General features: G+C 44.1%; 2 protein-coding genes across 3 annotated transcripts in view; one reads left to right on the forward strand and one right to left on the reverse strand.

Annotated features, from left to right (window-relative positions):
* The window catches only part of NCOR1 (nuclear receptor corepressor 1), a 148,589-nt gene extending 140,860 nt beyond the window's left edge, over positions 1-7,729 (reverse strand). The window contains 1 exon segment of the mRNA XM_045984665.1: positions 7,598-7,729. The gene's annotated coding sequence lies outside the window, so the exon portion shown is untranslated.
* PIGL (phosphatidylinositol glycan anchor biosynthesis class L) overlaps positions 7,146-27,139 on the forward strand; it is a 63,753-nt gene continuing 43,759 nt past the window's right edge. Inside the window, exons 1-3 of one of the 2 annotated variants that reach the window (XM_045984667.1) lie at positions 7,146-7,367; positions 8,607-9,123; positions 14,193-14,292. In XM_045984667.1, the coding sequence (XP_045840623.1) occupies positions 8,889-9,123; positions 14,193-14,292 (335 nt within the window). In that variant the 5' untranslated portion in view covers positions 7,146-7,367; positions 8,607-8,888. Of the gene's footprint in view, positions 7,368-8,228; positions 9,124-14,192; positions 14,293-27,139 lie in introns of those variants that run through there. The other variant, XM_045984668.1, reaches the window with a different exon arrangement.

The following is a 27,139-nucleotide window of genomic DNA, read 5'->3' on the forward strand; positions in this document are numbered from 1 at the left end:
AGCAAGGAGACTGCTTCAGATTCTCTGTCCCTCTGTCCCTCCCCCTGCCTCTCTGTCTCTTTCCCTCTCTCTCAAAAACAAACACACAAAAGAACAGCTGGGGGGTGGGGGTGGGGGAGACTGTGCACAGGTCTGAAAGAAGTGAATGCCTTAATATATAAAGAGCTCTTCAGATCAATCTGAAAAGGACCAAACTCTCCATCAAAAAATAACCAAAAGCAGGCAATTTATAAAAGAAATACAACTCCCCTCATAAAAAAATTCCAACCTCAGTAGTAATTGATAAAAAGCCAATTATAATCACTCCCCCCCAAACACTTTAAATTTTCAAAATGTTTTCATTTGTAACAGGCACTACTGGCCAGGGTTCGGGGCACACCCATACACTTGTATCAGTATCTTCCCAAACGTACACTACGGAGGTAACCGCAACTCTACTTCCAGAATCTAACCTACAAAGTTGCTTGCACCAGTACACAAAATAAATACACACAAATAATTCACCTCAGCTTTGTTTTTCTGAAAAACAAAACAAACCAACACCAGTAGCCATAAACAGACTAAACAAATCATGGTATTTTCATAAACAATACTATGCAGCCATTAATGACAGAAGTAGCTCTACATAGAGGAATACATGAAAGAACAATGTATTAAGATCCTGTAACACAGGAAATTACACACACCAAAAAAAAAAAAAAATCGGAGAGAATACGCAACACTTAAAAGATTATATCTAGGAAGTGGTACTTTCAACTTCTTTATATACTTCTGTATCATACTTCTGTAAAACAACATATTACTTACAGCAGATGAAACACAAAGATTCTAAAATAACACAACCTCCTTCACTCATTAAAATGGCTCTACGTGAATATACAGCAACATCTCCTTCCACCCTTCCCCTCCTGCTCTGTTTCCTTCCCTCCTTCCCTCTCCCTCCAACACATACACACCCACACACACAGAGTTAATGGACTATATACTCCCTACATCTGGTATATTTACACTGCGTATATTTTAGGCTGTAACTCCTAGAAAGCACAAGTTTTGGTTTCATTCCAAATACATAAAAGTTATTGTAATTCAAAACTGAATTAAAAGGACCTAATCAAAAGTAATACAGTCCAAAGACATGATGGTTACAATTTAAAACAAATATTTCCAAGTTATACAAATCTGTACGCTATTGCCAAAAGAAATGAACTGCCTAAAACAAATAAGCTGACTTTGAGCGGTCCGTGACAACAAAAATGTCAAGTAGAGTCTGTCAGTTAAATAGAAAGACGCAAACTGTAACCAGAACGGTGACCCTCACAGCAAAACTAAGTGTCAAATTTTCCTAGAAAAATGTAACCTCAATTTATTCTGGTTTGATATCAGGTTATTCATATATAACCAAACAAAATCAAAAATGAAAACAGGGACGCCTGGGTGGCTCAGTGGGTTAGGCCGCTGCCTTCGGCTCAGGTCATGATCTCAGGGCCCTGGGATCGAGTCCCGCATCAGGCTCTCTGCTCGGCGGCGAGCCTGCTTCCCTCTCTCTCTCTCTGCCTACCTCTCTCTCTGCTTGTGATCTCTCCCTGTCAAATAAATAAATAAAATCTTTAAAAAAAAAAAATGAAAACAAAAAGCCCAGCTCAAATTTTATTTCTCAAGTAGATGGTGGCGTGAGTCAAAATAACTTGGGTCAGGGGCACGTGGGTGGCTCAGTGGGTTAAAGTCTCTGCCTTCCGCACAGGTCATAGTCCCAGGGTCCTGAGATCAAGACCCGCATCGGGCTCTCTGCTCCACGGAGAGCCTGCTTCCTTCTCTCTCTCTGCCTGCCTCTCTGCCTACTTGTAATCTCTGTCTGTCAAATAAATAAATAAATCTTAAAAAAAAAAAAAAAAAAAAAACTTGGTCATCTTGAGTTTTCCTCTGACTAGTCTACTTAAAGATTTAAATTTTTTTTAAAGATTTTATTTATTTACTTGACAGACAGAGATCACAAGTAGGCAGAGAGGCAGGCAGAGAGAGAGGATGGGAAGCAGGCTCTCTGCTGAGCAGAGCACCCAATGCGGGGCTCGATCCCAGGACCCTGGAACCATGACCTGAGCCGAAAGCAGAGGCTTAACCCACTGAGCCACCCAGGTGCCCCTAAAGATTTAATTTTTGATATAAAACTAATCAGCACTATTCTTTCAAAGGGAACCCTTCAAAGGTATTCTTCAATAACGCTACTTCACTAATTCAGTTTTTTCCAACCTCTGAAACTACTCCAAAATTCCCTGTGTGTATATATATATATATACACATAAACATATGCTTGTTCTAACATTATCTGCAAATACAGTCAGATGAACCAATCCCATCCTTTCTCTTTCTCCCCAAAACCCCAGTAAACTGACAAAAATATTTTTTAAATGATTTGATAATTCACAGATTATACTTGTTTTTCTCTCGCTGATGCTGGTAAATTTCTATCTGTTTATAAGTTTACATAAACTGGGAAGCCTGGGTGGCTCAGTTGGTTAAGTGGCTGCCTTGGGCTCAGGTCATGATTCCAGGATCAAGTCTGGAATCAGGGAGCCTGCTTCTCCCTCTCACTCTGCCTGCTGTAAATTTTTTTTAAAACTTTAAATTGACATAAACTATTCACCAAGGTCCCACATGTGTATCAGTCGGCTTCTTCAACAATCTAGCACTTAGGTTTTTTATGTATTTAACAAATTTCTATTATACACTTCCTGGGTACAATGTTATTCTGGAAGCTGGGCTAGACATGAGATACAGACACGCCCACAATGGGCTTATGGTCTAGCGGGGACTAAATGGACATGTACCTAAATAACTACGATATTATAATGGAGGCATAAGTAAAGCACTAAGAACTTCCAAAACGAGAAATACACATCTTTGGAGAAGAGGGAGTAGGAGGGAGACTTCCTGGCTAAAGTAATATGTGATTAAACCCTCAAAAAATAGGCAGAATTAAAAAAAAAAAAGGCAGAATTTAGATGTGGTAGATTTCAGAAGTGAAGCACATTAGGCTAAACAGGCATATTATCTAACAGCCCAAATGGAATATATATGACATGCTTCAGTACTCGTGTGAGGATATCAGTTGAAAAAGAACAATATGCTTCTTTCTTTACATTTTGCAGCGTAAGTACCTATAGAAAACTAACACTGCACATGCTCTTTTCAACACAGCATTAAGAATACACTTATGGGGCGCCTGGGTGGCTCAGTGGGAGAGAAATCACAACTAGGCAGAGAGGCAGGTAGAGAGAGAGGAGGAAGCAGGCTCCCCGCAGAGCAGAGAGCCCGATGCGGGGCTCGATCCCAGGACCCTGAGATCATGACCTGAGCCGAAGGCAGAGGCTTTAACCCACTGAGCCACCCAGGCGCCCCGAAGTCCCTCTTATTAATAAAAAAAAAAAAAAAAAAAAGTCCAGGGACGCCTGGGTGGCTCAGTTGGTTGGACGACTGCCTTCGGCTCAGGTCATGATCCCAGAGTCCCGGGATCGAGTCCCGCATCGGGCTCCCAGCTCCACAGGGAGTCTGCTTCTCTCTCTGACCTTCTCGTCGCTCATGCTCTCTCTCACTGTCTCTCTCAAATAAATAAATAAAATATTTAAAAAAAAAAAAAAAAAGTCCAGAAGTCTGAAAGTAAGTGAAGCAAGGGGGTGTCTAGGTGGCTCAATTGGTTAAGCGTCTACCTTCAGCTCAGGTCATGATCTCTGGGTGCTGGGTTCCAGCCCCTGCATCAGGCTCCCTGCTGGGTGGGGAGTCTGCTTCTCCTTCTCCCTCTGCCCCTCCGCCCTCCTGCTTGTGCTCTCTTCTCTCTATCCCAAATAAATAAATAAAATCTTAAAAAAGAAAGAAAGTAAAGGAAGCAATAGTTAATTTATAAAGTAATTTAACCTGTTTGGGTCTCAGAAGTTCCTAACCATCGATCTAATACAATTTCTATTATTGTAAAACTTAAATTCCATGAAATATCACTAGGTCCAGATAACCTCAGACATTTTTGTTTAGGAAGATATTCATCATAGATTAAAAATTAAGCAAACCAAATAATTCCCAGTGATCATATTACTGATATAGATCAATACTAATTTTTTTCAAACTATGTTTTCATTGAGGAAATTTGAAGTTAAACTCAATACCTAAGCTGAGTGAGTTGTCTCCCATTCCCCATCCACTCCGATTTTTGTTCTAATTATCAATCATAACACTGAATCATCCCATGCATGAGATGGTGGAATGGGATGAGTCCTACACTGGAAGTCAAAAGACTGGATCTTACCACTGGCCAATAGCAACGATTCAGGCAAATCACTCATTTCCGTGATCTTCAGTTGATCCACGAGTAAGATAAGACTAGATTATCTAGTCTATTATTATCTAGTCTTACTATGTATTATTGTCATCTAAATCGTACAATTCTATAAATTATTAGCATTTCATTTTAACCAATGTAGGTGGGGTTTGGGGGGACTCTGCGATCACTTTTAAGTGAAAGTAACAGCACACACAGGAGTCCCACTGAAGAACTCCACAAGAACATTAACATGGCTTTGTATGGTCTCACTCTCAAATGCAAAGAGAACAAACAAACGAAAACAGAAAAAAAGAATTATGCTGGATCTGAAGACTATCCAACTAATATTCTGACCACACAAGCTTCTGGGTAGAAAAAATGGAAGAAGAAGAGAAAAAAGGTTCAAGAGAAACCACCATCACAAGAATACCAAATAAAAAACAGATGCCCTACATACGCTTACTGCTACAGGACAGAAGCTTTTCAATACTCTTAAGTCCCGACAGGAAAAAAAAAAAAAAAATGTTTTCTTAACCATCAATCTAAATGTACTTCTTGCATCCTCAAACCTGAAAAAGGCAAACTATCAGGCAATCCTGACTAATTTATTTGTGCACATAACTGATCTGCTCAACTTTATACCTTTACAGCATTTAGTAATGTACCCTGAACATAAAAGGCACGTCACACCAGTTGAACAAGTGAATGGACTACATATGAATCTCTAATCCACAAATGCGTCCATAGAAAATAAATCTGGTCAAGCTTTACTCCTTCTTGGGAAGGTATTCTAGTAAAATGCAACACCTGAAAGAAGAAACAGAAGTAACTAAATACGCCAGACTTCCACAGTTCCCAGGCATCAGTAAGAATTTAAACTTGCAATTAAGACATCACGAAATACAATTAAAACTGAGTAACAAAACACACTCAAAAAAACAAAAACAAAACCTGAGTAACCAATAGCCTGAAATTTACCTACATCAATGCCTGCCCTATTCAAAAGCCTTTACCGCAGTAATGGCAAGAAAATCTCTCCACTTCCCAAATTAAAAAAAAAAAAAAAAAAGCTTAACAAAAACATGACTACCTAGCTTTGGAACCAAATTTACTCAGTTAAATTCAAAGAAGCTAAGTTATTTGCAAGCAATTTCTTTAAAAAAAAATTATGTGAGCACACGGAATACTTAAGTTTTACTGTCTGATTAAATCCAACAAGACATTCAGTTTAAAATAGATCTTCCTGAGAGGCCATGGAGGGAATCATAGCTATACAGATATTTCATAGTAGGTAACAGGCCTATTTAGGTTAAGGTGTAATGTGAACACATTTTTCTAATTAGAATACAATGTTTGTTTATTCATTCAACAAACATTTGCAGCATCTATATCCTACAAAGAAAATAAAATCCTACAAAGAAAATAAAATCCTACGTAGTGCCTCAAACAAAGATAAAATCAGAGAAGGGCCTATCCTGATCTCAAGAGGAGATAAAACAGGTTCGGAAATACCTAAATACAAGGTAGAAAGTGTGAACGCCACGGGAGATGTGCAGATAAGCATTTCAGAGGAGTGCAAAGGAAGTTGTTACTAACTCACAGAAACATAACAATTTCTGTTTAAAGCAATTTCATAACTATTAACTCTCTTAAGATCACAGCAGCCAACCCTAGGAGAGTGGATGCTTTCCTACTATCATGGACCGAGAAATGCAAGCAAAGGAAGGTTGATCACGTTCCAAAATGTCAAATAGTAAAAGGAAGAATCGGGACTCTTTGTATTATATTTTCACTGGGGGAGTAGTTCAACATATGGCCAGGCTTTTGCAAAAGGAAAGAGTATTTTGGTATTGCAAGTAATCCCATCCTTATGTATGTACGTAAGCATGTGCATATTATTTATATATACGCGTGTTAACCTTGATTTCCACTGACAGGTGTGCTTAAAGCAAGGCAAGGCCACTGTGTACTATAAATGTTAAAATAAATAAATAAGCTTCCACCGGACCTAACAGAATAAGCGAACACAAACACTGTTTCTTCCTCCAACAACTTGTGTTTATTTCTTCGGTAATTTTTACCCATTTCTAAATAAGATAATAAAATTGTTCTATCTGCTCCTGAGCCCGGGCCACTTGGTTCATCCAATAAGTGTCTTTATGAAAGGGTATGTTAAGACATTTTTTTTTTTAACTATTAAAAGTTAAATAATGCCAACGGACCTTCAGTTATGGAAGAGGACAATCCCATGGGATCTACTGGCAGGAGCTATGGATCAAGACATGTTGAACGAAAGAGAATGAGTATTTGTAGGCATTTTTAAATCCCAGGCCTGTTGCTCTCGGCCCAGAGTTCCGCCTGTCTTCACTGCCTCACCAAAATGCACACAAGGCACGCAAATTTCAGAATTGATTAGGACACGACTCGGGAAACAAATCTGATACAGGTGAGCGCACGAATCCCAACGACGAGAACTACCTGCACCAGCGCTCTGCAAGGTTAACTCTGCTCCAGAGGTGCCGTCGCAGGCAACATCAGTAACAGAAAACCGACGCTTCCCCAGCCAACACTTTTCACAAACACTTCGCACGTCCGCCTCTCCCAACGACTACACCGAATCCAGTCCAATCGGAGAATCCGGTCTGCCCTCCCAGAAGGCCGGGTTCCCGATTACACTTTCCCAAATCCCTCTTCCTCTCTAAACGAGAATGCACCGACTTCGCCCGGAAAACAGCAATAACAAGGCAGCGGGTTGCGACCTTTGCCGTCTCCACCACCACCCACCCTTCGCCATTACACCCCGACCGGGTTTGCTTAGAAGGTGAACTACTTTGCTCTCCACGCACTCGTCCACCGCTGTCACCCTCCCGAAGCCCTTCCACGCTCCCGAGACGGCCACCGACTCCGCCTCGGAGCGAGCCCAGGCCCGCCACCTGTGCCGGCCGCACCTGGGCTCCCCCGGCCCTCCCCGGCTCGCTCGGCCCGGCCCGCGGGACTCCGCACGCCCCCTCCCCGCAGGACACCCGGCCGGCCGCAGCCCATTCTTCCTCCAAACTCCGTAAGCTTCTTCCACTCGCCCAGCCCCAGCTCCCCGCCGCGCCCGACTCGCCCCGGGCAGTCGAGGGGAAGAGCCCGGGCGTCCGCGGCGGGAGCCGACCCACCGGGCCCGCGACGCCCCTCGCTGGACCGAGAAGCCGCTCCCGCGGCGGGCGCCCTGGGAGCCCTCGGAAGCCCCGGAGCGAGCTGGGGGCCCGGAGGCCGGGGCTGCGGGCGCCGGGGCCTACTCACCAGGAGCTGGCGGAGCGTGGTAGCCGGCGCGCCCCCGGGCCTGAGGAGCAGGACGCGGCCCCGGCGCGCGTCCCTGCCCCGGGACCTCGCTCGGCGCGGCGAGCTGGGAGCTCACTCCAGCCGCCGCCGCCGCCGCCGCCGCTGCTGCTTCGCCACCTCGGCCGCCATCTTGCCTCAACCCCTCTCCCTCCCCCCGGGCTCCGGCGGCCGCCGCTCAGGCGGCTCCGGCGCCGGCTCCTCCTCCTTCCGGAGGGCTGGGAGACCGACTCCCTCCGCTGGCCGAGCGCGGCTCCTACCTCGGCCGAGCTTCCTGGGGTGCCCCGCGCCCGGTCCCCTGGGCTCTGCCCTCGGCCTGGCGGCGGCGGTCCCCTCGAGCGAAGGCGAAGACGGGGCCGGGGCCGCGCTGCCATCGCGCCCTCGGGCCGGGGCGCCCGCCACGAGCCGGCCGGCTGCCGCGCGCTCGGGGCCTTCCCCGGGCCGTGGGAAACGGAAGGATCCGAGGCCATGCCTCGGGCCCTGCGAGCCCTCCGCGGCGCGGCGGCCGCCGCCTCCTCGGCCCGGGCTGCGGGGAGGAACGTCGGGGCCCAGGGCCGGGAGCCGGAGGGCTGCACGGCGACCTACCCAAGGGGCTGCGGCTGTGGTTCGCAGCGGGACGGCGCCGCACGTCCGGCGGTGCTGATTTGTCCGTGATGTCGGCCCGTAATCTGAAGTCGCCCGTCGGAGGAGCCCTGGCTCTGGGCGACCGCGGGGCGCGCTCTCGCTCTTACTCTTGGAGGGAAACCACGGGACGGTTCCTCGTCACCGCGTGCGCTTCCCTCCGAGGCGCCAGCGCTCCCCATGCCCAGATGAAGAAGCTAAAACTGAGTCGGTTCATGCGGAGAAGGGGCCGACCAAGCAGTTAGGGGAAGTCTAGGGTTTTAATAAATGAGTCGCAGAACGGTGAATTGAAGAGAGGAGCGAATTCCAGAGAGGGAGGGCGGTGTTTTCAAACCATTCTTTCTAAACCCAGGGCGCTGTAAGGACAGGGCCGGAGAGCTGGACGGCGCGGGGCTCGTCTCCGAGACCGAGAAGGCAAAAACGTCGTAGACGCTCCCCAGAGTAGAGAGAACTCGATAAAGGACGGTTGGGAGGCGACCTTGCAAAAGCCACAGCAGGAGCCCAACGCGGAAAGCCGCCCGCGGGCAACGCGGAGTCCAACTCGGAACGCAGATTCCGCGGGTGCAGTTTTCCCGCCGGAGGCTGGGTGTGCCGCAGCCTTCCTCCCGCGCAGGCGCAGTGCCACCCAGAGAGGATGGAAGCCGTGGGCTTTCTGTGTTTGGCCGCTGCGGTCGTAGCGTGGGGCGTCCTCTGGGTTTGGGACTCCTGGGAAAGAACGAAAAGTCAGGAGCCGGCTGGCGTCCCGGGACATGGAAGCAGGACCCTCCTGGTGATCGCGCACCCCGACGACGAAGCCATGTTCTTTGCTCCCACTTTGCTAGGCTTGGCCCGCCTGAGGCACCGGCTGTCTTTGCTCTGCTTCTCCGCAGGTAGGACGCTGTGGGCGGGTCGCTGGGAGCGGGGGCTGTGATGCGTGTTCAGGTGGCAGCCTGTCTCAGTGGGCTTCTCCCCGAAGGGGAGCTAAGTGAGGACAACGAAGGTCCCTTCGTTGGAGGGGGTGGCCCCAGCCTGTGGACTGCAGCGGCCCACTTCCCAGGTGGGGTGGGGGACGTCCCCAGTTGAGGTCCTTACGTGCCGGCAGGACTGCGGAGCGCAAGACAACGGCTCACATCTCCTGCATCCAGTACCTACGTTTCCGCTGGGAACTGCGACTCTCCTCGTTTTCTGTGGAACCTCTTTGTAGGCTAGAGGACCAGCAATAGTGATCTTCCTGTGGGACACCCCACAATCCAGGCTGTAGCTCGACCCTTGCCGTTTTACTCCGGAAGGTGGCCCAGGACCTTCCTGCGGCTTTTAAAATCCACTTTGTGCTAGAGCGTTGCGTGGGTCAGATTGAAGGGAGAGATTCAGCTCATTAGGCTAGACAATAATTTTATAGTAATTTTAGAGTTCATTTCCACCAACTTCGAGGGATGAGGCGTTTCCAGGAGTAAGTCCTGCTTTATCATACAGAAAAGACGGACTGGGAAAACAAAAACTGACCATGATGCTGGAGATATTTGCCCAACTGTGTAAATGTCATTGAACTGCACGTAGGCAGTGGGTATGTAAAATTAAACCCCAATAAAATTATTTTTAACAAATGCCCATGACCTCTTTTCCCACTTAGTTGTGTGTCATTACAGTTCTGTTTCTACACTGTTTTTTTTTTGCAGATATTCTATTTTATATAATTTTATATTTTTCACAGAACATTAGTTTTCACTTATTTACCAAATATTTATTTTTTTACTATTTTTTGAGAGATTTTATTTATTTGAGAGAGAGCGCACAAGCTGTGGGGATGAACAGAGGGCGAGAGAGAAGCAGACTCCCCACTGAACGGGGGAGCCCTACTAGGGACTCTGTCCTAGGAACCCAAGATCATGACCCCAGCGGAAGGCAGACTCTTAGGGATTGAGCCACCCAATTGCCCCTACCAAATGTTTGTTAAAAATGTATGAGCATATGTGAATTCATTGAATTTAAATAAAAAAGAAAAAGCCATTTTTTAAAGAAAAAAACAATCTGTGCACGGCACACTATTAGAAGGTCAAAGCCACAGCATTGGCAACAGCAAATGCATAGAGTGTGAAGAAACAAGAACTCTTACTCGTTGGTAGTGGGAATGCAAAATGCTTCACCCACTTTGGGAGACTTAGTTTGGCAGTTTCTTATGAAAACGAAACATGCTTTTACCAAACCTTCCAGCAGTTACCCTCCCTGGTGTTTATCCAAAGGAGTTGAAAATATGTCCACGCAAAAACCTGCCCACAGATGTTTATTGCAACTTGACTCATAATTGCCAAAACTTGAGTGCAACCCAAACACCCTTCGGTGAGGAAATAGATGAGTAAGTTGGGACATCCAGGGGATAGGATATTATTCAATGCTAAAAAGAAATGAGCTGTGAGTCCCTGAAAAAACATGGAGGAACCTTAACGGCCTATCGCTAAGTGAAGGAAGCCACTCTGAAAAGGCTACGCACTGTATGATTCCAACCATATGACATTCTGGAGAAGGCAAAACGAGAAAGACAGTGAAAAGATCAGTGGTTGCCTGGGGTTGGGGCAAAAGGAGGGTGAATTGGAGAAGCACAGAGGATTCTTCTTCATCAGTGAAAATACTGTATGATATTATAAGGGATACATGTCTTTGTACCTTTTTGTCCAAACCGTCATCCTGTACACCACCAAGAGGGAACCCTAACGTAAACTATGGACTTTGGGTGATTATGATATATCAATGTAGGTTCACCCATTGTAACATATAGCACTGTCGTGGGGGATGTTGATAATGAGAAAGGCTATGCATCTGTAGGGACAGGGGTTAAAGTGAAATCTCCATACCTTCCCCTCAATTTTTCTAGAACTGCTCTAAAAAGCATAGTTTTAATTTAAAAAAAAACAAAACACTTTGTACTTAAAAGAAATTATATACTAGTCCTTATTCTATACCCTAGGAATAAAACAGTGAAAACAAACTAGATTAGGATCACATCCTTGTGAAACATAATAGAAGCATTTACCCATGTTAATAAGAACTAGATAATAATAGCCTTTGTTTGTTTCAAGTTTTTATTTAAATTCTAGCTAATGAACATATAGTGTAACATTGGTTTCAGGATAATAGCCTTTTAAATAGTTTTCATAGAGGTGCGCCTGGGTGGCTCAGTGGGTTAAGCTGCTGCCTTCTGCTCAGGTCATGATCTCAGGGTCCTGGGATCGAGTCCCGCATCAGGCTCTCTGCTCAGCAGGGAGCCTGCTTCCCTCTCTCTCTCTCTCTCTCTCTGCCTGCCTCTCTATCTACTTGTGATCTCTCTCTGTCAAATAAATAAATAAAATCTTTTTAAAAATAAATAAATAAATAGTTTCATAGAGGTAAACCTTAATATAGTCATCCCTTTACTATATGTATATTTAGAGGGATTTTTTTTCCCAGTTTATCACTATTAACAGAAAACAGTGAACATCTTTATGTGTTTCTTATTATTTCATTAGGGCTGATTTCTAAATTTGGCTGTTTTTAAGGCTTTGCATGCAAATCAGATTCTCTAAAACATACCAATGTATAGCCTCACTGACAGGTAGTGAGAGTATCTGCCTAAATATAGCACCCTCTCTAGCACTGACTAGTTTTTTTTTTTATTGCTTCTTGGCATAACACTTTTTCCCCTCAAATCTTTTGTTGCCAATGAGTTTAGCCCATTTTTCATGTATTGAGTATATGGGTCTGAGCACTTTCCTACTCAGTTTGTGCTATTAAGGATATTAACTGTAAATAGGTACAAGTAATGGCCTCATTGTTTGCTTTTAATGGTATTTGTGTTTTACATTACAGCTGTGGGAGTCAAATTATATTTGTTTCAAGATCTAGGAGAGAAACTGGATATTATTTACCGAGTATTATAGGTGCAGTGACTTCTGTAAATTTCTCCTTATTTTTCAGGAGCTTGAAACGGGAAATTAAAATTTTTTCAAATGAAAAATATATAGCATTCCCTTGGTACATATTAAACACACAGTAGCTTTGTCTTGCAAGTGTTTCCTCTGACTTGAACTTGGCATTTAAATTGCTCTCTGTTGGGGCACCTGGGTGGCTCAGTCGTTAAGCTTCTGACTTCGACTAGGGTCATGATCCCAGGGTCCTGGGATCAAGCCTGGAATTGGGCTCCCTGCTCAGCAGGAAGTCTGCTTCTCCCTCTCCCACGCCCCCTTCTTGTATTCCCTCTCTTGATGTCTCTGTGTCTCTGTCAAATAAATAAATAAAATCCTTAAAATAAATAAATAAATAGTTCTCTCTTGTAATGTTTTTAGAAAGATTAATTTATTTATAAGAGAGAGCATGGGGGTAGGGGGTACAGTGAGAGGAGGAGAGAGAATCTTAACCAGGCACCATGCCCAGCATCGAGCCCATGGCTCCGGGCTCCTTCTCAAGAGCCTGAGATCCTGGCCTGAGCCGAAATCAAGAATTGGATGCTCAACCGACCAAGCCACCCAGGCACCCCTCTTAGAAATTTTTAATTACTTCTATTTTTTTAATTAATTTTAAAATCCCCAACTCACTCAAAAAGGTACAGATTAAACATTACCCACACTCCTAATTTATTTTTTTTTTTAAAGTAACTAAAATACAGTGATGGGGGACAATGCAAAACTAAGTTATCATCTGGAGTCTTAGGGTGAGTCCCTATGTTGGATACCGTGTAATGACTGTCTCCTTTCTGAGTGCAAACAATTCACAAGTAGCACTAAAGTAACTCCGGCCAAAGTTGAAAGGTCTGGGTGGGGCTGTTTTCCTCCAGGTTATCTGGCCAGTAAAGGAAGTCCCTCTTGGTTCAGTGCTTCCTGGGTGCCTGAAGTGTGCTGGACACCAGGATGACACAAAGTTGAATGAGACTGTGACTTTTAAGGTCAACGACATTTAGGAATTAATAATCTGATCATGGAAAAAAGTTCATATGTCTGAGCAGAATACTGGAAATGATTCCTTGCCAGGGAAAAATGGGAGACTTCCCAGAGGGGATGTCATTTGGTCAGGATGATGAAAACGGATCGTCATTTAGGAAGAAATGAAATGGGGGAGGGTAGTGTAAAGCTAAAGGAGTTGAGGAAAGAGAAAACACCGCATACTGAACTGGGTGACTGTGTGTTGTCTCATGGAATTCTCAGGAAAGCCGTAGAAGATGGTCATCTCCACTTCACAGGTGAAGAGCCTGTGGCTCAGGAAGGTTGAGCGACCAGCACGCATTACGCTATATAATAGCACACGCGATTATCTGCTGGAGAGTTGAATTAAGGGGTGCATTAGCTAGACAGTTGCTCGTAAGTGCAGTTTAAGTGGTACTAAACCTTCACTGTATATTATTGTAAGGATACAGAGAAGCCGTACTTTGCAGAACGATTCGTAGGAAACAGAATATATGTGTTGGGAAAAGAAAGGACATAGAAGCGATTTGGGGCGCTGATGTGGTCAGGATCTCCCAGGGACACATTTTTCCTGTAATACTCAGCACTAAGAGCCTCTTCTTTAAGTAAATGTTCAGCAGACATTTAAGGACTATCAATTTAAAGGTTCCCAAATTAATAGCATGCCCAGGTACCTGACTTACTCCGGGCAGTTCGGGAAGAGGCAGTTTTAAATCTGCTGAACTCCAAAGTCCGTGGTCTTGACGATGTGCGGTACTGCCTGTAGCATGCAGCTGAAATGCAGGCAGACAGACAGACAGACAGACAGGTAGATCCAGAGACGGGGAAGGATTAAATGGTGATGATTCTAAAGACTGAGCTGCTGTCAGTCATCTCACAGGAGTGAATAGTATTTCCTTTTTTTTTTTTATCATAACCACAAATTTTTCAGGTGGCTTATGTCCCCTCGGGAACAAGATGAGATAAGAATGAATAAACTGATAGATTTCCACTAACAGAGAAATCTGCCACTGTATATTTGTTATCTTCAGGAAATTACTACAATCAAGGGGAGATCCGTAAGAAAGAACTTTTGCAGAGCTGTGATGTTTTGGGGATTCCACGTTCCAGTATAAAGATTATTGACAACAGGTAATCTATCCTTCAAAAATGTAGAAATTCATTGGCCATAAATAGGCAGCGGTACGCTCAAAAGACACAAAAACACTAATGTGGGTGGGTAAGAACATCTTATTTGAGAAGTCTACTTAAAATAGTTTCATTTTAAATGACAGTGTAATGCAAATAAATGTTTTAAACTTCTGTTCAGATTCTGTCTCTAAAAATAGCTACTTCTCTTTTAATCTTTAAAAAATATTGTTACAAAAATTTCAAAAATACACAGAAGGATAAAGAGCCATGTCATGAACCCCCGTATGCCTATTACTGAAGCCCAGTAATTATCAAGCCTTTTTTATACTTGCTTCGTCTACCCCCATTTCACATCTGTTGTGTGTGCGAAGCCTTTCTAAAGAAAATCTAGCCATCGGGTTTTTCACCCGTGCGTAGTTAAATATACATCTTTCAAGAAGATAGACATTCTTTCCTATGGTCACAATGCCATTATCATCTCGTCCAACAAAGTTAATAATTAATAATTAATGTTGATGTCCTCCCAGCACCCAGTCCATACTGACACTTCTCCGAGTAGCTCAAAGTGTTTTCATTTGGGTTTGTTCAAGTCAGGGCCTAAGCGAGTCCACACAGGATATAGTTGGTTAATATTCTGCAATTCATTGTCCCTTCCTCCCTCCCCCACCTTGTCTTTGTTGAAAAAACTTAGTTGTCATATACAATGACATGCCTCTGGATTTGTCTGCCCGTCTTCTCATGGTGTTAAGTTGTTCTTCTATCATTCATATTTCTTGCAAACTAGAACTTAGCTATAACTTTCAGGAGCGAGAATACTTCTATAAACTACTGTGTACATCACATTGAATCACTTCAGGAGACCACGTGCTATCCGATCGTCTCGCTTAAAATGATTCTACCACTGATCAGTGAATTCACATAGCAACGGCTGCTCCTTTCATTTCAAAGACCCACACCCACCTTTCATGTAATGCTTTCATGATTGCCTAAATCATTGGTTAACTAGAAATAGCCAAATGCTGAGTGTCTGAACGTCTTCTGCATTCTAAATGTATTAGCTGTAATTCTTCAGCAAAGCAAAACTTTATCAGCTGGGGCGATGTAGTTACCCTAGTATATAATTTGATCTGAAAAGACAGGGTAAAGCTTAATTCTTTTTCTTTTTAATTTTATTTATTTATTTGAGAGAGAGAGGGAGAGGGAGCAGGAGCAGGGAGAGTGGCAGAGGGAGAAGCAGACTCCCGGCTGCTGAGCAGGGAGCCCTACTGAGAGCTCGATCCCAGCTCCCAGTATCATGACCTGAGCCAAAGATAGATGCTTAACCGACCGAGCCACCTTGGCTCCCCTAAATGCTTAATTCTTTAATTGCCATTTTCAGAATAAGGAGTCGACGCCCTGTGTACCTCCAGTGGTAATCCATTGTTTTGTGGCTTGGATGGAGGAGGGCACTTTTTTATTTCGTCGGGTACCTATGTGTTTTTTTGTATTCAGGTTTGCTGTTTTGGTCGTCTTTGTTTCTCCAGTTGTCTCATCTTTGGCTCTTGATCCTCTTAATGTTAGCTCCTGTGTCCTTTGTCATAGTCTCTTTAGTTTTGTAAGATTTGCTTGCTGTCAGGGACGATGAGATTTCCCAGCACCTTCTTGTATGCGTTCCTGCCCCAGTCCTGGCATCAGCCCTCCCTCCAAGGAGCTTTGGTTTCTCTTGGGAGGGTGTGGTGTTTAGAGACCATAACCAGAGTTACTAGGAGTGTTTACTGCTACAGTGTTATGATGGACAGAGCTGGTAAATATGTATTTTTTTAAGGAAAAAGAAATCAGGAACACTAATGTTTACAATGTAGAGTTAGTATTTCAGGGGTTTTGTTTAATCCCTTTGATTTTTACATCGAATCTCTTCTCTCTCACAATATAAGTCTTGCTTTCTAACAACATGAACATAATTATTCTCCTTTTAAATCTTGTTTAAGGATTTTATAAAACATGAATTAAAAAAACTTAAAAAGCAGATATTAAAAACCAAGGCTAAATATAATATGACCGACCATAATGTTTGCAATTTACTTTAGAATGATTCAGAAAAAAAAATGCATACCTATATAGATTAAGCCAAAATAGTAAAATATTAACAGTTTGTTGTTGTTGTTGTTTTTAAAGATTTTATTTATTTGACAGATCACAAGTAGGCAGAGAGGCAGGCAGAGAGAGAGGAGGAATCAGGCTCCCCGCCGAGGATCCCAGGACCCCGGGATCATGACCCGAGCCGAAGGCAGAGGCTTTAACCCACTGAGCCACCCAGGCGCCCCAAAATATTAACAGTTTGAACCCTGGTGAAAGATACACGAGAGTAGATTGTACTAACCTTTTAATTTTTTTGTTTGCTCGTAAATTTTTATGATAGAAAAAATTCCGAGTACCATACCACGTGCCTTTTCTCTGATTATTTTCTGGCATGTATAAATATATGTTAATGTATTGTTATTGACCTGCCTCTTCAATTAAAAAAATTCTGGGGCACCTGGGTGCCTCAGTCAGTTAAGCACCTGCCTTCAGCTCAGGTCATGATCCTAGGGTTCTGGAATCAAGCTCCGCATAGGGATCCCTGCTCAGCAGGGAGCCTGCTTCTCCCTCTTCTGATCCCCCAGCTTGTACTCTCTCTCTGTCTGTCAAATAAATAAATAAAAATGTTTAAAAAAGAGAAAAAAGACCACTTAGTTGAGAAGAATCTGGTGGATTGCTAGGCTTTGATTGTCCCCATGCATTGTCCATGAGCTGAGTCACTCTCCCTCGGTTTCCTTTTTCATTTCAGCACCTGCTTTAATTAGCTGCTTCCTCCCACAGTGAAAGAGGTTGGGGATGGGAGATGGAGTTTAGATGAGCGGCAAATAAATTAGTCCTGGCAGACATGTATCTCTTACTATTTGAACCTTCATGACATCACAATAGAAACAAAAACAATAGTGAAGACCGATGATTAGTTGTTTGCTTTAGAATGATCACTCTAGGGGTGCCTGGGTAGCTCAGGCGGTTGACCAAGGGACTCCTTTTTTTTTAAGATTTTGTTTATTTGACAGAGTGAAGGAGAGAGACAGAGAGCAAGCACGGGGAATGGCAGGCAGGGGAGAAACAGGCTCCCTGCTGAGCAAGGAGCCTGATGTGGAGCTCGATCCCAGGACCCTGGGATCATGACCTGAGCCGAAGGCAGATGCTTAACAACTGAGCCACCCAGGCGCCCCATCGAGGGACTCTCGATTTCAGCCCAGGTCATGATCCTCAGGGCCACGAGATCAAGCCCACGTTGGGCTCTGCACTGAGCATGGTGCCTGCTTAGGATTCACGCTCCCTTCCTCTGCCCCTCTACCCCCTCCCACCTGTGCTCTCTCTCTTAATTAATTAATTAGTTGAACTGATAATTAATTAGTTGATCTGATGATAGAATGGATTGAAAAGCTTAGGACCACAGACTAATCAGTCTCATGCGTGTGTCCTGGCAAAAAGAGAAGGTGTCAGTTTAGAGTCCAGCAGGTAAGATGGAGATGAGGGGATGATCTGAGTCTTATTGAAGATGGTTCAAGAACAGAAGAAATCTGGGATAATGGAAATTGCAGGCATAGAGAGCTAGGTGGATAAAGATCAGCTCTCATAGTTTACAGGCGAGAATTGGTTTATGGGAAAGAACAGGTTAGACATCCTTAGCATAGGGAAGAATTAAAACCATTGGAGTGCCTGCAGTCACCCTTGCTTGGATCAATGGGGCGATAAGAGAGTATGGAGATCAGGCAAGGCAAGAAGAGAAAACCATAGACTAGGAGGAGGAGAATTACACATTTGGTATCATGTAACCCAAGGAGTGGGCATGGGGATGGTTCAGGAAATTGTGAGGCAAATAAGAATTCCCTGCTCAGAGAAGAACCCCAATATTAAGCAAAATTAGCATCAGATGCTATAAAAAACTCTGTATCCTCCCTTTTTTCATGAGAGAGCATTTTTAGCATTTCCCCACGTCATTAAATAGTCCTTAGAATGGTCTTAAAGATTTCATCACAAGGATGTATTATGACCCGATTAATGTTCTCCTACTATTGAATATTCGAATTTTCCCAATATTAAAGTATTTTAAAATCTGATAATAAATCTTTGAAGTTCTGACCCTTTCCTTGGGTAGATTCCTAGATGATGGATTACTGAGACAAAGGACAGGACTTCTAGTTTCTTTCATTTGGGTACCAAAAACATTCTTACTAAGGTTATTGTGGCTTATCTTACTTTTTGTTGTTGTTATGAATAAGACTTCTGATATACTTTTTTTTTTTAAGACTTCACTGCTGTTATGGAGAATATTTACTGACTTTTATGTGTATTTCTTTTATATCCATCCACTTACAGAACATCTTTGAAGAACCTAACAGCATTTCACTTCATTCTCTTGTGTTCTACTTCTTATTATAACTTTGGGTGGAATTTTTTTTTTTTTTAATTTATTTGACAGATACAGATCACAAGTAGGCAGAGAGGCAGGCAGAGAGAGAGAGAGGAGGCAGCAGGCTCCCCGCTGAGCAGAGAGCCGGGTACGGGGCTCGATCCCAGGACCCTGAGATCATGACCTGAGCAGAATACAGAGGCTTAACCCACTGAGCTACCCAGGTGCCCCGGGTGGAATTTCTTAAGCTAGGTTCAACAATTGTGGTAAGAACAGGTAACTTGATCTGCATTGATGAACTGATTGAGAACACATCTAGTATTTTACCATTAACTGTGTTGGTTGTCAATTAGGAAGGATATTCTTGGGATGCCTGAGTGGCTCAGTCCGCTAAGTGCCAGGCTCTTGGTTTCAGCTCACGTCATGATCTCAGGGTGCTGAGATCAAGCCCTGGATAGGGCTCCACACTCAGCTTTCTCCCTTTCCTCCCTTTCTGCCCCTCCCCCATTCTTACTCTTTCTCTCTCTCAAATAAAAAAAATAAATTAAAATCTTTTTTAAAAAGATATTCTTCATTGTGTTAGGCATTTTTGTTGGGAACTGACCTTCATTGTGCTGGATTTGGGGGTTCCTGTCATTTCAGTATCCTGCAAAGAGATAAGAAAAAACTTTCAAGGGTGCCTGGTTGGCTCAGTCAGAAGAGCATGCGACTCTTGATCTTGGGGTTGTGAGTTCAAGCCCGACATTGGGTGTAGAGATTCCTGATGTAATAAATAAACATTTAAAGAAAAGGAAAAAGTTTAATTTATTCTCCGTTTTCCTTGGCTCGGGGAAAACTGGGGTCATCATGGGGAATTTTTTCTCCATCTGTGCTAATAGGTTCTGTCATGCTTTCTAGAGCCAGACTTCCCCAACTGTCCCAGCTTTATCTGAGTTATTAACTGTCACCTTATTAAGTTACTTAATCTCTGTTCCTAAACTTCCTCCTCCATAAGCCTTGAAAGATAATATGGTTTTGAGTGAATCTGTGAAAGAAATCGCTTGCTTGTTTGTTTTTCAAAGTGACATACTTCCCTTTTACTCTGTCAGGGTACTTGTGATTTCTTTTCTCACCACTAAGATCAGTAATAATACAAATGGGCTTGTGCCCTGGCACCCCGTTTGCGCACACAGACACCCCCTGTGTGGTGTCTGCTTTGCCCAGCAATGCAGGATGTTTAATTCAGAGCCAGATCTGCGTGAAAACTGCCCTCAAACCAGAGATCTTAGCTTGGTTATTAAGGTCATCATTCTCACCATGTCTCGATTTATTAATTTTTGTATGTATTCTGAAGATCATGCAGCTTCAGCAACATCCCCTACTTGTGAAATGCTACAATAGAGAGGTAACTTGTCCAAAGTAAACACTTCGAGAAGCCAGTTTGAAGAAGTCAAGGGAGCCACGTGTCTTAGCTCGCAAGGGCTGCTGTAACCAAATACCGCAGCCTGCATGGCTTAACCAACAGAAATTCATTATCTCTCAGTTCTGGAGGCCGGAAGTTTCTGGAGAGGGTGTGCATCTTGACTTGCAGATGGCTGATTTCTTCTGTATGCTCACACAGAGAGGAGACAAAGAAATTTCTCATTCTGTACTTACAAGGCCACCAGTCTTAGGGGATTAGGGCTCCACAATTATGACCTCACTTAAGCTTAATTACTTCCTAAAAACCCTATCTCCAAATACAGTCACATAGGAGGATAAGGCTTCGACACATGAATTTTGGGAGGATACAATTCAGTCCCTAGCAACATTCCATCTTTATTCATTCTTTCAGCCTCACATTTCATAACCCAGAAAAAGCAGAGCTTTGGAATCTTACTTTAGGTTATTCGGAGGAGCCAAAGAAAAGAATTTGGGGGAGGAAGAGAAAAGGAAAGTTTTATGGAAGACTTACACTCAGAGCGATAAAGGCAAATACGTATTCAGCCATTATTGTCAGTGCCAAAAACCATACTAAAGACATGATCTCACTTACTCCTCAAAATAACCCAATTATTTTTGCCATGTTGTGGATAAGAAGCCGTGGTTTGGTGAGAGGTTGAATAATTTGCCTGAGGTCATCCAGCTAGTAAGTGCTAGAGCTGGCATTTGAACTGAGGCGGTCTGGGTCCCCTGCCTCTGTCTCTACTACTCCGTCTCCTATCTGCCCCAGGCCCGACACATACGTTCACAAAGGCCATCTTGTTGGAGTCTTGAACTGACTGTACAGGTTAGGTTTTATCATCCTTTCTTTATTTCACACAAGGAAACTGAAGCTCAGAGAGGTTAAGAGAATTCTCCGAGGTCATTTAATAAATGGCAGTGGTAGGAACCAAAACGAGCAAGGAAGACAGAATTGATTCCTCCCTTTCTGCGGGAAAGTAGGTCACCCCTTTGCAACCGGCGTGTATTGGAGAGTACATCTGGTTGGCGTTGTGTGTGGTCAGTTCTTTCTTCCATTGTTCTAAGCCTCCTTGCTTGATTTCAGAAAAGCATGTGGCCAGAGAAGCTCACCCCAGTAAACCACTCACCTAATCACTTACAGAGGCAAGACTGTTCAGTTGTCAAGAAAAGAAGGCATCGTCTCCATCATTAGACAACTAAGTGGATACTTTTGGTGGCTTTACCTGGTTCTTAAAGCCACCATAGGTATTCTGCTAATTTGAGTCATAGGATATTAAGTTGTTGTTAACGGATACATATTAAATGCCTGAGACGGGCAGCGTACAGTGCTAGATGTGGAAGAAAGAGAAGTTCAAGGTTTTGGAGCTAACTAGTAGGTGCTAGCATTAACAGTCGTTGCTGCTGTATTTGTGCAAAGCTCTCTCACTGCATATGCCGAAGTTCAGGTCCACAGTGTAATCGACATTAGAGACCCGTACTGGGGAATTGTGTGTGATTGCAAAATGCAACCTACAGACAGAGGTTTTTGTTGCTTTTGTGCTTAATATATTGGAAGAGTCCATCGAATTATTTTGTTTCTATTTTAAAACAACACAAAACACACACAGGGGCACCTGGGTCACCCGTTTGATTAAGCAACTGACTCTTGATTTTGGCTCAGGGCGTGATCACAGGATCGTGGGATCGAGCCCCGGATGGGGCTCCTCACTGGGTGTGGAACCTGGTTAGAATTTCCTCTCTCCCTCTCCCTCTGCCCCTCTCCTACTGCTTGCGCTGTTTGTCTCTAAACACAAACACACACTTTTCTGTGTGCATAGATAATTTCTAAAAATATACATACCAGGACCACCTGGGTGGCAAAGTGGGTCAGGCCTCCAACTCTTGGTTTCTGCTCAGGTCGTGCTGTCAGGGTCCCGAGACCCATGCCCTTCTAGCTCCTTTCTCAGCATGGAGTCTGATTGAGATTCTCTCCCTCTCCCTCTTCCCCTGCCTTTCACGCTCTTGCTCTCTCTCTCTAAAATAAATGAATAAATCCTTAAAATGAAAAAAAGATATGTACCAGACTTGTTAATAGTACCTGCTACTTAATTGGGGCAGAGAAGAGGGATACTTTCACTTTTTAATTCTACAGAATTCTGTACAGTTTGATTTTTTTTTTAGAAAAAAATATGTAATTTCTAAATTTTATATATATTTTTAAAAGACTACCCCACAGGGGCGCCTGGGTGGCTCAGTGGTTTGGGCCGCTGCCTTCGGCTCGGGTCATGATCTCAGGGTCCTGGGATCGAGTCCCGCATCGGGCTCTCTGCTCGGCGGGGAGCCTGCTTCCCTCTCACTCTCTCTGCCTGCCTCTCTGCCTACTTGTGATCTCTCTCTGTCAAATAAATAAATAAAATCTTTAAAAAAAAAAAAAGACTACCCCACATATCTAATAAAATATTCTCCCCTCTCTACTCAGCTTCCATCCATACAAATGAATGCTGAATTAGAAATAATTCTGTGTACATTGTGATAAGATTTGTTTTGATAAATTCAAAGCATAGAGCAGAGTTCCTTGAAAATATAATGATGCTTTTAAGCCTTTTTATAAACACTGTGGTCTTCTCATGGGCCTCATTCTGGAGGGCGAGTGGGAAGAAGGTCAGCTCCGTGGCTCCAAAGTGCTCTGACTGGAAAAGGTGAGGATTCAAGAGAGGCCTGATCATGGTGAAATAAAACAAAGCAGATCCCCCAATTATAACGCATGCCCATTAACATGCTTTGGGGCCCAAGGACCTCTTGTTCAACAAGACTTGCAAGGTCTCAAAGCTTTCCGTGATCGGATCACCATCTCCCCACTCGGCCACATCGGCCGGCACCTGCTCATACCCACATCACATCTATTCCCGCGACAAAGGTAGGTAGGACTGCCCAGTACCCCATCTGGGTCCGGTGCCATTTGTAGGCAGGGCCTCAAGGGTACCAGGCCTTCTCGTGCATCCACGCCTCTGCATGTGCCTGCCCTCCTCTAGCAGGCTTCTCCCCGAACCCCACGCCGGTCCTATTGCGCCTTCAGACCTCAACTCGAGGGTTACCTTAGACACTGTGGCACCATCCCTGATTTGCCTAGATTTTCCTGGGCACTTTTGTTACAGTTTCGTTGTCCTGTTATATCCTAGAATACACCCCAATTTTTTCCTCTGTACCGAAAGCCCCTCTTGTTCCTGTATCCCCAACGTCTATCATAACTTTCGATACATAATAGTTGCTCAGTACCTGTTTGTCGAATAAATGAATGACTCCACTCACACCATAAGCTTTCTTCCTGTGGCCAGCATGTAAATTTGTGCTGTCAGAGGACCCGAGTGACCCCTGGGCATTCCGACCCCCTCTCCTCACTTTCTCTTCATTAACCCAGCAACGGGGACTCTGAGACCTCACTGAAATTGTTTTCACTTCCTTTAATTAAATAAAACAGTCTGGATCGGGCACCTGGGTGGCTCAGTGGGTGGGTTAAGGCCTCTGCCTTCAGCTCAGGTCATGGTTTCAGGGTCCTGGGATCAAGCCCCGCATCGGGTTCTCTGCTCAGCAGGGAGCCTGCTTCCTCCTCTCTGCCTGCCTCTCTGCCTACTTGGATCTCTGTCTGTCAAATAAATAAATAAATAAATAAATCTTTAAAAACAACAACAACAAAAAAAACCAGTCTGGATCCCTGACCTGTGTAGTTATTTTTAGCTTTCTAGAAAGTTCTAAATGAGTCCTTTGGTTTGGGAGGGTTTTTCTACAGCTCCTGGTTTAGCCATCCTGTAAATGTGGCTCCATTTTTCCTAAGGTTGTGGCACAATAAAAATCCCATTTCTCCCAGTACTTGTCTTCAGATCGGTTTGGCAATAACCAGCCCAGGACTTTTACAGACTAATTTTAGCTGAGCAGGGAGATAGAATCCAGTACCTACTAGGAAACATAAATGAGTCTGGCTTGCTAGCAGTTCCTGGAAGTCTTTGTGTTTTCCAATAAATCCATACAAATTGTACAATGAAAGAGAAACCACAGAGCAAAGTCTGGGACTGTTGGGGTCATGTTGGTAATTAAACCCCCTCTCCTCCTGAGACCCAGTAAGAGCCTTTCCCCTACAAAAAACAAAAGCAAAAAAAGGCCGTATGCTTGGCTGCCAAAGTAGATGTGACCAAGCATCCTCTCGCTGTAAGAGATTAAAATAAAGCCTCCTGCAGTCCTTTTCTCCAGATACACAAAGAAGCGACCGGGCTGAGGCTCAAGGGCACAGTTCCAGGCCCAGTTGGCAAGAGCAAGCCAGGGCTCCCATCCTCCCAGAAGGCGCAAAGGACAACAGTGTTTCCTAGAAAAGAAACCAGGAATGGAGACTGAAGTAGGCCTAGCCGATATGGAGCTATTATTCTCGAAAACCAAAAGCTGTTTCAGTACTGCTTCAAAGGGAGATTATTCTAGGAACCGAAGGGAGGCTGAGCCTTCAAGTCATGGGACTAGGGGAAGCAGTGCGGCAGAAGGAAAGTGGGACCAGGGAGGGGAGGCCTTCACAAAGCCTGCATTTGTGTCTGGGACTGCTCCTTGGAAGAGGTTACAAATATATCATAAAAGTAGGACTCAAGGGGTGCCTGGGTGGCTCAGTTGATTAAGTATCTGTCTTTGGCTCAGGTCGTGATCCCAGGGTCCTGGAATGGAGGCCCGTGTTGGGCTCCCTGCTCATCTGGGAGTCTGCTTCTCCCTCTCCCTCTGCCCCTACCCTCCCCGCCCCCGCTCATTCTCATTCTCTCTCTCTCTCTCTCTAAGAAAAATAAAATCTTTAAAAAAAATGGGATTCAAGGTGGAGTGGTTGGCCGGCTCATTTGGAGGACCATGAGGTCATGAGTTCAAGCCCCACGTTGGGTATAGAGATTACTTAGTAAATAAACTTTTTAGAAAATAGGATTCAAGGTTAATCTGTATTGTGATTTTTTTTAAGATTTTATTTATTTATTTGACAGAGATCACAAGTAGTCAGAGAGGCAGGCAGAGAGGGAGGGGGAAGCAGGCTCCCTGCTGAGCAGAGAGCCGGATACGGGGCTCAATCACAGGACCCTGAGATCGTGACCTGTGCTGAAGACAGAGGCTTTAACCCACTGAGCCATCCAGGTGCCCCTACAACAGTATTTATAATAGCAATAAATTGGTAGCAACTGGATTGCCTGGGCGGCTCAGTCGGTTAAGCATTTGCCTTGGGCTCAGGTCATGATCGCAGGGTCCTGGGATCTGCTCAGAGGGTAGACTGCTTCTCCCACTACCTGCCAGTCCCTCTGCCTGTGCATGCACTCTCACTCTCTCTCTCTAACAGATAAATAAATTTAAAAAAAAAAAAGCAGTGTATACTTTGTTTACACTTTCCTGTATTTTTCCATAGTTTTGATAATGAACACACATTAGTTATAAACCAAAAGTTTCATTAGATTTATTTCAAAATATATAATTTCCAAGTATATCTTTTTCAGCCTTTATATTTAAAAAAAAAATTTTTAAGATTTTATTTTTGTAGAGCAGTTTTGGGCTCACAACAGTACTGGGCAGAAGGTACAAAACTTTCCCACCTTCTCCCTGACCCCACACATACATGGCCTCCCTCATTATCAACGTAATCACTCACCAGAGTGATACATTTGTTATCATTGGGTGACCCTACTCTGACACAGTCCACAGTTTACACGAGGGTCCACTGGCAATGTTTACGCTTCATATGTTTGGACAAATGTATGACGACATGTACCTGTCATCATAATACGGAGTATTTTCACTACACTGAAAACCCTCTGTGTCCTACTTATTCATCCTTACCACCCGACCTCTGACAACCACTGATCTTTTTACTGTCTCCATAGTTTTTTTGCCTTTTCCAGAGCGTTACATAGTTGGAATCATACAGTATGTAACCTTTTCAGACTGGCTTCTTTAACTTAGTGATATGCATGTAAGGTTCTTCCCTATCTTTTCATGGCTTGATAACGCATTTCTTTTTAGTGCTCAGTAATATTCTATTATCTAAATGTACCACAATTTATCTGTCCACCTCCTGAGGGACATCTTGGTTTCTTCCAAGTTTTCGCAGTTATGAATGAAACTGTCATAAACAGAGGCACCTGGCTGGCTCAGTTGGTAGAGCACATGACTCTTGATCTCAGGGTTGTGGGCTCAAGCCCCACCTTGGGCATAGAGATTGCTTAAAAAGAAAATCTTTAAGGGGCACCAGGGTGGTACAGTCAGTTAAGCAACCGACTTGGTTTCAGCTGAAGTCATGATCTCCGGGTTCTGGGGTTGAACCCCACAATGGGTTCCATGATCAGCACGGAGTCTGCCTGGTATTCTCTCTCCCTCTCCCTCTGCCCCTCCTTATTCCACCGCTGCTTGCTTGTGTGCTCTCTCTCTCTCTCTTTCTAGGATAGATAAATAAATCTTTAGAAAATGAAAATTAGGAGCACCTGGGTGGCTCAGTCAGTTAAACATCTGCTTCAGCTCAGGTCATGATCCCAGGGTCCTGGGATGGAGCCCCACCCTGGACTCCCTGCTCAGTAGGGAGCCTGCTTCTCCCTCTCCCTCTGTCCCTCCTCTGGCCCCCCACACCTCGCTGATCCTCTCTCTGTCTCTCTCTCTCTCAGATAAATAAATAAAATCTTAAAATTAAAATTAAGGGGCACCTGGGTGGCTCAGTGGGTTAAAGCCTCTGCCTTTGGCTCAGGTCATGATCTCAGGGTCCTGGGATCAAGCCCCACATCAGGCTCTCTGCTCAGTAGGGAACCTGCTTCCCCCTCTCTCTCTCTGCCTGCCTCTCTGCCTACTTGTGATCTCTGTCTGTCAAATAAATAAATAAAATCTAAAAAAATTTTTTTTAATTAAAATTAAATATTTTCTAAAAGAGACATTGAACATAGGAGTAAGATGATCAGATCTGTGTCCATATGTATTTTTAATAAAGAACTTTTAGGGGGCGCCTGGGTGGCTCAGTGGTTTAAGCCGCTGCCTTCG

Source organism: Meles meles, chromosome 18 (genome assembly GCF_922984935.1).
Source record: "Meles meles chromosome 18, mMelMel3.1 paternal haplotype, whole genome shotgun sequence".
Lineage (NCBI taxonomy): Eukaryota > Metazoa > Chordata > Mammalia > Carnivora > Mustelidae > Meles > Meles meles.